Source organism: Cebus imitator, unplaced genomic scaffold (assembly GCF_001604975.1).
Source record: "Cebus imitator isolate Cc_AM_T3 unplaced genomic scaffold, Cebus_imitator-1.0 Scaffold88, whole genome shotgun sequence".
Taxonomy (NCBI): Eukaryota; Metazoa; Chordata; class Mammalia; order Primates; family Cebidae; genus Cebus; species Cebus imitator.
In genome coordinates this window covers 6376230-6386537 of record NW_016107403.1, presented here as the reverse complement: position 1 = coordinate 6386537, position 10308 = coordinate 6376230, and the positions used below count along the sequence as shown (strand labels likewise).

Genomic DNA, 10308 nt, shown 5'->3' with positions numbered 1-10308 from the left:
ACACACACACACACACACACACACACACACACACTTTCACCTTTTTGTATATATTTTTAAGAGAATGGAAGACTTTCCATCACCAAGGATTTTGGCAACTCACCTCCACTATGACAAATTACCTGGATCTATCTTCAAGAATAAAGCCAAGGTGAGTGTCCTTTCCTAGTGATAATTATTTGAAATCTCTTTACATTCTCTTCAATTTCAGTCTGCTCTTTACAGTGGTTATTTCACGCTACTCATCCAAAGGAACACATTTTTTTTTTTTTTTTTGAGACAGAGTCTCACTCCTGTCTCCCAGGCTGGAGTGCAATGGTGCCATCTGGGCTCACTGCAACCTCCGACTCCTGGGCTCAAGCAATTCTCCTGCCTCAGCCTCCTGACTAACTGATATTACAGACACACGCCACCATGCCCAGCTAATTTTTGTATTTTTAGTAGAGATGGGATTTCACCATGTTAGTCAGGCTGGCCTCAAACTCCTAATCTCAGGTTATCCACCTGCTTCAGCCTCCCAAAGTGCTGGGATTACAGGTGTGAGCCACCACACCCAGCCCAAAGGAACGCTTTTCTTATCAGAGAAGACAGATATAGGAATTCAGACATTCTGCTTCATCACTCACCCATAAACATCATACCCAGAGAGTGTGCTTTGTCATTTTTAATCTTCTCCTACCAACTCTAAACATTATTTTTGTCATCCCTAACATTGTTTGTAATTTTTATTTGGGAGTTTAAGCTTTCAGATCATACTCTTGTAATTATCCTAGTGAGCTTGCTCTTTTTTTCCCTTTTACGTCCTCTATGCATCTTATTACCTAAATTCATTAGAAAGAATCCTCTGCTACAATACCAGTCTTTTTCTTCTTTCTCTCTCTCCTTTCCCCAAATTTCCCCATCAGCCACCTCCTGTTCCTCAATTTCCTACTGTCATTCTCTCTATATATATTAACACAATTATGTGATACACGAGTGGACACAATGATGTTGCTCACCCTTTCAATTTTCCAAATTTCAAAACATAGTCCTAAATAAATTAACTCAGTTTTTATTCCCTAGATATTGGTGATATTTCGAAACCCTAAAGACACAGCAGTATCTTTTTTCCATTTCCATAACGATGTCCCTGATATTCCAAGCTATGGCTCTTGGGATGAATTCTTCAGACAGTTCATGAAAGGACAAGGTATGGCTATTGGTAAAACAATTCTTACTTGAACAGATGACCACATACATGTGAAAACCCAAATGTGTTTTAGGGTAAAGGAAGAAGATTTAGGTAGATCTGGGAACCAAAAAGTTACATTTGAATGAACTGAGATAGCACCATTAGCTCTGGGTATCCAACAATTCAATGCATTACTGTTTTAAAAACTAATTTGGGGCTGGGTATGGTAGCTCATGCCTGTAATCCCAGCACTTTGGGAGGCCAAGGCAGGTGGATCATGAGGTCAAGAGATCGAGACCATCCTGGCCAACATGGTGAAACCCCGTGTCTACTAAAAATACAAAAATTAGCTGGACGTGGTCACTTATGCCTGTAATCCCAGCTATTTAGGAGGCTGAGGCAGGAGAATTGCTTGAATCCAGTAGGCAGAGGTTCCAGTGAGCAGATATGGCACCATTGCACTCCAGCCTGGGCGACAAGAGTGAAACTGTCTCAAAAAAAAAAAAAAAAGCTAAATCACTTGCCAATGCTTGTAAGTGGCAGTGACTCTACATCCATGGGTATAGTGGCCAGAGACCAGTAACTGATTTATTTGTGCTCCCTTGAGTCTCTACAGTGTATTAGATGGGATATTAAAGCCCAGTGACCCTAAAGGAGAAGCTGTTGTCAGTTCACAGGACTACTTTTTTAAAAATTTATTTTTTGCTGTATATATTTAAGGTGTACAACATGATGTTTCAACATATACATAATGAAATGATTAATACAATCAAGCAAATTAACATATTCATAATGTCACACAATTACCTTTTTTGTGTTTAGTTAGAGCACCTAAAATCTACTCTTTTAACAAATATTACGTAGTATAAAATACAATATCATTAACTGTCATCTTCATGCTGTACATTACATCTCAAGACACTCATAACTGATGAATTCATAACTACATAACAGCAAGTTTGTACGTTTTGACTTACATCTTCCCATTTCCTCCCCTCCCGCACCCCTGTAACCGCCATCCTACTCTCTATTACGTATTTGACTTTTAAAAGATTCAACATATAAGTGAGATCATGCAGTATTCTTCTCTTTATTTATTTATTTATTTATTTATTTTTTTATTTTTTTTTTTGAGACAAGGTTTCACTCTGTCACCCAGGCTGGAGTGCAGCAGTGTGGCTCACTGCAGCCTTGACCTTCTGGGCTCAAATGATCCTCAGTTTCCTAAGCAGCTGGGACCACAGTCATGTACCACCATGCCCAGCTGATTTTTTTTTTTTCTTTTTGTAGAGATGGAGCCTCACTATATTGCCCAGGCTCCATTTTGAGTCTGGCTTATTTTGGTTAACATAATGTCCTCTCTCCGTGTTATTGCAAATGATGATGAGAAACTTGTCATCAGTGGGACAATCTATTTTAGGGACTCTTTGTTTCCCTATCCATCCTTGGAGAAGTTTGTTTTTTCATTTAAGAGGAAGTCTGAAGGTAAGTGGCTGGTTCCTGGGATCTCTGGCCTGTACCTCTGATATTCCCTTGGCCTCTCTGTCGTACTTTTCACAACATACCCTGAAATTGCCTACTATCCTTCCAGTCATCACCTTTAGGTCATGAAAAAGGAGGAAGGATAGCAGCAGCCAAATGTGTTCCTATTGGAAGCAGATGCTCGGTGCTACAAAGAAAAATCAGCACTGAGACAAAGGATCTGGTTTTCAGTGTTTCTACCAAAAAGAGAAAAAAACAAAACAAAAACGAAAACAAAGGATCTCTCAGCAAAACAATTTTTACTTCCTGCAGGAAGGGTACCCTCACTAGCTATTTTGCCACAAGAGTACAATGAACAAAGGAAAGGCAGACATATTTATCCCTTACGCACTTGGGGTTGTCCTCACTGCTATGTCTGATCTCCGTTGGTTAGAGCCAGACCTCACAATCTAAACTAAAACCTGATTGGCTAATAACTTAAAACTTTTCTAAGCGGGTAATAGCAATAGAGAAGTTTAAATAAGGAAGGGGTATAGACTGCGAACTGAGACATACCTGTGAGCACATCCAGCACAGATATCTACGTTAAAGTACAAGAACATAGAATATACTACGTGCCTATAAGCATATCTAACAGCTACATAGGAAAGAGCTTACCAAAGAGTTATTAGCAAAAAGCAAGAAGGATTTATTCTTTAACAAGAAAGGAAACTTTGAACAGGAACTTTTCTACTTCCCACAGTTCCTTAGTTCCACACAGCAATAGTTTTGCCAGAAACCTTCCAGTAGACTCTTACTTGTGTCTTACTGGGCAGAACAATTTCATGTGGCCAGTTACCGCTCTAAGGAAGGCAGGAAATGGAGAAACAGAATTCTCATGATCAGCTTAGACCCAAATAATCAGGGTTTGATTAGCAACAAAAAGAATGTATTAGATAATGGGTAGGTAACTTACAGTACTTGCAGCAGCAAATAAAACACATAAAACTGCCTGGCTCAAAGCAAGGGCTTCATGATAATGATGATCATGATAAAAATTATGATATTATTGATAACAGTAATAACAATAGTAATGGCTATTGAAGCCAGGCGTGGTGACTCACACCTGTAATCCCAGCACTTTGGGAGGCCAAAGTGAGTGGATCACCTGAGGTCAGGAGTTCAAGACCAGCCTGACCAGTATGGTGAAACCCTGTCTCTACTAAATTAGCCAGGCATGTTAGCATGCGCCTATAATCCCAGCTACTTGGGAAGCTGAGGCAGGAGAATAACTTGAACCCAGGAGGCAGAGGTTGCTGTGAGCCAAGATTGCGCCATTGCACTCCAGCCTGGGCAAGAAGAGCAAAACCCTGTCTCCAAAAAAATCTTGAAGCCTTACTTCCCTGCATAACATATACTAATGATCTGATTATAAGTGAAAACCCTTAATCCTAGCAGATCAAATTGATAATTTTATCTTCAAAATTATCTATAGAAATAGATTACAGAAAAAGAATCAATCACTTTAGTCCATACACTGACAAGAATTTCTCTCATTAAACATTTCTCAGACATTTAAGGACTCTGTGCTTTCAGGTTCCACTGAGATATTTTATTGCCTAGAGTTTTAGTTGGTTAAACAGAAAGATTTAGATGCTAAAAATGGATTTGCAGAAACTGTGGAAAGACTTGGCTATTTCTGTTAAAGACCTTGAATATAGAAGAGATCCAAATTAAATGAAAGTATAGATTTCAAATTATGAGCTGTCTTGAACAAAATGGATTTGATATAATTGTGGGAGAAGGTGATTAAAAAAAATACAAAAACGATTGGGAAATGGTAAGCAGGGTACAACTAAGAAATTCAAGAATATTTTAATTATTTGTTTATTTATTATTCTTCATTCCTCATCTCCACAAAGTAAGAAAATATAAATTAAAGAAAATTGGCTGGGTATGGTGGCTCACGCCTGTAATCCCAGCACTTTGGGAGGCTGAGGTGGGTGGATCAGCTGAGGTTAGGAATTCAAGACCAGCCTGGCCAACATGTCAAAACCCTGTCTCTATTAAAGATACAAAAACTAGCCCTGCGTGGTGGCAGATACCTGTAAGCCCACCTACTTGGGAGGCTGAGGCAGGAGAATCGCTGGAACCCGGGGGGCAGAGGTGGCAGTGAGCCAAGATCGCACCACTGCACTCCAGCCTGAGAGACAAAGTGAGACTCTGTCTCAAAAAAGAAAGAAANCCACATTTTCCCTGTCCAGTCTATCATCGATGGGCATTTGGGTTGGTTCCAGGTCTTTGCTATTGTAAACAATGCTGCAATGAACATTCGTGTGCACGTGTCCTTATAGTAGAACGATTTATAATCCTTTGGATATATAGCCAGTAATGGGATTGCTAGGTCAAATGGAATTTCTATTTCTAGGTCCTTGAGGAATCGCCACACTGTCTTCCACAATGGTCGAACTAATTTATACTCCCACCAACAGTGTAAAAGTGTTCCTATTTCTCCACATCCTCTCCAGCAAAATTCAGCATCCAAATTGAGATTCTCAGTATATGTCTAATACTCAGTGGCTTTTGAAGATTTAGACTATTTAAAAAATGTAATGTTTCACTCATAGATTTTAGTTGATTACGTGATGGAATAATATCTTTGATAAATTGGGTTAAGTGGAGTAAAACATTAAAATTAATTTCATTTGTCTCTTTTGCTTTTTAAAATTATATATATTAAAAATTATGTATTTTTATTGAACAATGATAGTCCAGAAAATATCTTGCTAATTTCTTTCTAGAATTATATCTGTCAGCTTTCATGTGTCATTCACTATTTCTGAATGTTTTTATCCACCTGAGTATTCATGAATGTCTCATAGTTTTTATAAATCACTTTTATAATGTGCTGAATTTTGTATTATTTATGAACAATGTTCCAAAAGGTACAAAAATGAATAGAAATTTAGACAATGGGACTGATTTATGTCAGCTTTTTGGTGGCCAGGATTTATAATAACATAAATATATCACAAGCATATACACATATGTATAGTTTATATTTTATAGCATAAATCATCATTTTAACCTCAGTTATTCAAAATTTCTTAAAGTATTCCCCCCTGTGTTTTCAGTTTCTTGGGGAAGCTATTTTGATTTTGCAATTAATTGGAACAAACATCTTGATGATGACAATGTTAAGTTCATATTATACGAAGACCTGAAAGAGGTGAGATTATTATTGATATTTTAGAGCAATATTTATTGTAAACCACAACATAGAGCACTTATTTATAATGTCTGATTATATGAACAAATATGGTGTTCAATTTTTAAAAATATTCCAGATATATGGTACAGCGCTGGAAAAGGAATATCAAACCATGCATACATGCTTAGGGTGTTTATTTAACAGAAATAAAATAATGCTTAGCAACTTACCACTAAAAGTGACTGCTTTATTTTTCCTTTATGATGGATAGCTCAAATTTGCAATGAAAAAAATAGGTAGCTCTCAGTTGATTTAATTGAACTTACATTTGGTTGTGGACTAACTTATCCAGTTAGGTTATTTTTTTAAAAATTGTTTATTGATGTAACAAATATCTAGTGAGTGATTGCTCACTGATTAGGCCCTGGTGATACATCAGTGAATAGACCAGACAGAGATCAATGCCCTGGAATAGGTTGCATGCTAGTTGGAGAAAGTGGAAAGAAAGAATGATACATAATAAACACAATAAATTTTAAAATGTATATAGTGTGTGAGAAAAAAGGAAGCAGCATAGCTGGTGAAAGAAAATTTAAAATGCTGGGAGGCACTGGGCGTGGTGGCTAACGCCTGGAATCCCAGCACTTGGGAAGCCCAGGCGGGTCGATCACAAGGACAGGAGTTCAAGACCAGCCTGGCCAAGATGGTGAAATCCCATCTCTACTAAAAATACAAACGTTAGCCAGGCACAGTGGCAGATGCCTATAATACCAGCTCCTCGGAGGCTGAGGCACAAGAATTGCTTGAACTCAGGAGGTGGAGGTTGCACTGAGCCAAGATCAGGCCATTGCTCTCCAGCCTGGGCTACAGATCGACTCCATCTCAAAAAAAAAAAAAATATTAGGCCGGGCGCGGTGGCTCAAGCCTGTAATCCCAGCACTTTGGGAGGCTGAGGCGGGTGGATCACGAGGTCAAGAGATCAAGACCATCCTGGTCAACATGGTGAAACCCCTTCTCTACTAAAAACAACTAAAACTACAAAAAATTAGCTGGGCATGGTGGTGCGTGCCTGTAATCCCAGCTACTCAGGAGGCTGAGGCAGGAGAACTGCCTGAACCTAGGAGGCGGAGGTTGCGGTGAGCCGAGATTGCGCCACTGCACTCCAGCCTGGGTAACAAGAGTGAAACTGTCTCAAAAAAAAAAAAAAAAAAAATTAGGCACGTGCCTGTAGTACCAGCTACTCAGAAAGCTGAGACAGGAGGATCATTTGAGCCTAGGAAATGGAGGCTGCAGTGAGCCATGATTAGGACCCCACACTGCAGTCTGGGTGACAAGCAAGATCCAGTATCAAAAAAAAAGGAATATTAGGAGAGACCTTATTGAGAGGATGTGATTCGAGCAAAGATCTGTGGGAATTGGGGGAGTGAGCTGTGTAGGTAACCCAGAAAGAGCATTTCTGGCAGAGGGAATCAACTGGAGCAAAGGCTGGGATAGTCCTGGTGAGATTAAAAGACAGCAGATATGCCTGGGTTAGTAGGAATAAAACAGGGCTGAACAGCCAGTGAGGACAGAGTCAAGGAGGTAGGATGGGGCATGAGGGATAGAGTGGCAGGCCATTGACTCTGGCTTTCACTTTGAGAAAAGTGGGAAGCCACTGTGGGAGCTGAGCAGAGGAGTGATTGGAGCAGATGTGTTTTTAACAGGATCGTTTTGGCTGGGTGTGAGAATGAACTGGTGTAAAGTGAATGCTAGGAGAGCTGTTGAGAGGGCACTGCAATAGTCCAGGCAAAGTAAGATGGTGGCTCAGGCCAAGAAGGGGCATGTGGGGGATGAGAAGAGGTTGGATTCTGGACATATGTTGAAGGAAGGGCCAACAGGATTTACTGCTGAATTGGATGGAGGGGAGAGTGGTAAAAGGAGAGAAGTCACAGTAAGCCGGACCAATAATATTGAGGGCTGAGTTGTCATCAATTGAGTGGGAGATGGCAGCAGGTGAAGGACTGTGGGGAAAATCAGAGGTTTGGTTTTGGACACATTAAGTTAGAGATGTTTATTAGTCATTCTAATTGAGAGGTCAAGTAGGTGGTTGGGCATACAAGTTTTGCAAGTAGAGAGAGTTCTGGGCCATAGATGAAATTTGGGAATCGCTGACACATAGATGTGCTTTAAAGCCATGGAAATATATACCTGGGTATATAGATAGAGAAGGTGACCAAGAACTGAACCTTGGAGCCCACCAATTTAAAGAGTTTGGGGAAAAAAGGAGGAATCAGCAAAGAAGACCAGGAAGGGGTAGCTACTGAGGTAGAAAGGAAAGCAGAGTCCTGCAATCAGTAGAGAAAGCATGTTAAAGAGAAGGGCATGTCAAGTCTTCCTTAACGTAACTGAATTTCTAACACCGGTCTTCTATTACATTCTTATACAAAGAAAGTGTGGTTTAGGCCTGGCATGGTGGCTCATGCCTGTAATCCTAGCACTTTGGGAGGCTGAGGCGGCTGTGAATCATGAGGTCAGGAGTTTGAGACCAGCCTGGTCAACATGGTGAAACCCCATCTCTACTAAAAACACAAAAAATGGCCAGGCATGGTGGCAGGTACCTGTAATTCTAGTTGCCCAGGAGGCTGAGGCAAGAGAATCACTTGAACCCAGGAGGTGGAGGTTGCAGTGAGCAGAGATGGTGCCATTGCACTCTCCAGCCTGGGCAACAGAACAAGAATCCATCTCGAAAAAAAAAAAAATGTGGTTTAGGCCAGTGTGGTGGCTTACACCTGTAATCCCAGCACTTTGGGAGGCCAAGACGGGCGGATCACCTGAGATCAGGAGTTGGAGACCATCCTGGCCAACATGGTAAAACCTGTTTCTACTAAAAATACAAAAATTAGCTGGGCATGGTGGTGTGCACCTGTAATCCCAGCTACTCGGGAGGCTAAGGCAGGAGAATTGTTTGAACCTGGGAGGCAGAAGTTGCAGTAAGCCAAGATCACACCACTGCACTCCAGTCTGAGCAACAAGAGCAAAACTTCATCTCAAAAAAAAAAAAAAAATGTGGTTTAACCTATTTTTTGTGTTTATAGAATGCATTTATATGATATCAAATAACCTATTAATTCTAGTTTAGAATAATATTTCTGAAACTCGTGCACCAAAGAATGCCAGTGTTGTCCCAGCTGTTCATAATTATTTCTTGAGGTCTGGGAGGAGGTCGTTTATTTAAATAGATTTAGGAACTGCTGTATTCTATAGCCTGCTGTCTTGGAGATTCATATTGTGCCCTGGTCTATTAAAGACTATGAGAGCCACCTGGGCAACATGGTGAAACCCTATCTCTACAAAAATACAAAAATTAGCCAGATGTGATGGCACACACCTGTTGTCCCAGCTACTCAGAAGGCTGAGGTCGGAGGATGGCTGGAGCCCAGGTAGTCGAGGCCACAGTGAGCCATGATTGTGCCCTTGTACCACTCTAGCCTGGGCAGCAGAGCAAGACCCTGTCTAAAAAAAAAAAATTCCTTCAAGTTTGTATGATTCTAAAAATTAGACCTTCTTAATGGAAGTAAACATTAGCTATAAATAGAATTCAGAAAAAAAGATAATTCAAAGGAGCACATAGAAATACATTAATTTCCTCAGCTGGTCTAGACTGGTGCTTTTTTAATGCAATTAATATTATTCTAGATTAATTATAATTTAGAATTATAAGCTGTAAATTAATGCTACTGTTGTTATTTACATACTAAAAAACTATTATCTGGTAAGTTCAACAAGAGTCATAAGTGGAACTACAAAGTATAACCAATACAGAATATCTTATAGAGACATCTCAATACTTATCTAAGAGGATAAAAGTACTCTAAGTTTAAAGGGAGGGATAAACAGATGAGCTAGGGAGTTAGGCTTAATAACTCCAATGGCTAAAAAGTCTGCCTTAGTGCAGAGAACAATTCCCATAGAAATTTATCTTTAAGAAATTTTTTTTACAGCATCTGGCTGCTGGAATAAAACAGATTGCGGAGTTCTTGGGATTCTTTCTAACTGGGGAGCAAATTCAAACTATCTCAGTCCAGAGCACTTTCCAAGCAATGCGAGCGAAATCTCAGAACACACACGGTGCTGTCGGCCCATTCCTTTTCCGCAAAGGTAAAGTTGCATTGGTTTCTGGGATTGTATCAGTTAGGGACTGACTTTGCGCACAACAGATAATCCAAATAATTTCATCTTAAATAGGAAGGGTTCCATTTTTCTCTGCCTCAGTAAGAGGTCTGGACACAGACTCTCCAGAGCTGTAATTGGCAGCCCCATACGTAATCTTTTAGAATCCTATCTGCTGTTGAGAGTCCTTTGTGATTATCACCTTCTGAAAACAAGATAGCAGCTGATGCTCAACTATTATGTTCAAATTCAGATAGGAGAAAGTGAGTGGGCGAAAGGCAGAATAGTACTGGCTGAGTGAGCCCTTTTTAAAGAT

General features: G+C 40.0%; 1 protein-coding gene across 3 annotated transcripts in view; it reads left to right on the top strand.

The window, feature by feature from the left end:
- SULT6B1 (sulfotransferase family 6B member 1) overlaps positions 1-10308 on the top strand; it is a 49555-nt gene that overhangs the window by 35798 nt on the left and 3449 nt on the right. For all 3 annotated transcript variants that reach the window (XM_017534904.2, XM_037740758.1, XM_037740757.1), the window contains 4 exons: positions 62-151; positions 1063-1189; positions 5767-5861; positions 9824-9980. In XM_017534904.2, the coding sequence (XP_017390393.1) occupies positions 62-151; positions 1063-1189; positions 5767-5861; positions 9824-9980 (469 nt within the window). The remainder of the gene's footprint in view (positions 1-61; positions 152-1062; positions 1190-5766; positions 5862-9823; positions 9981-10308) is intronic.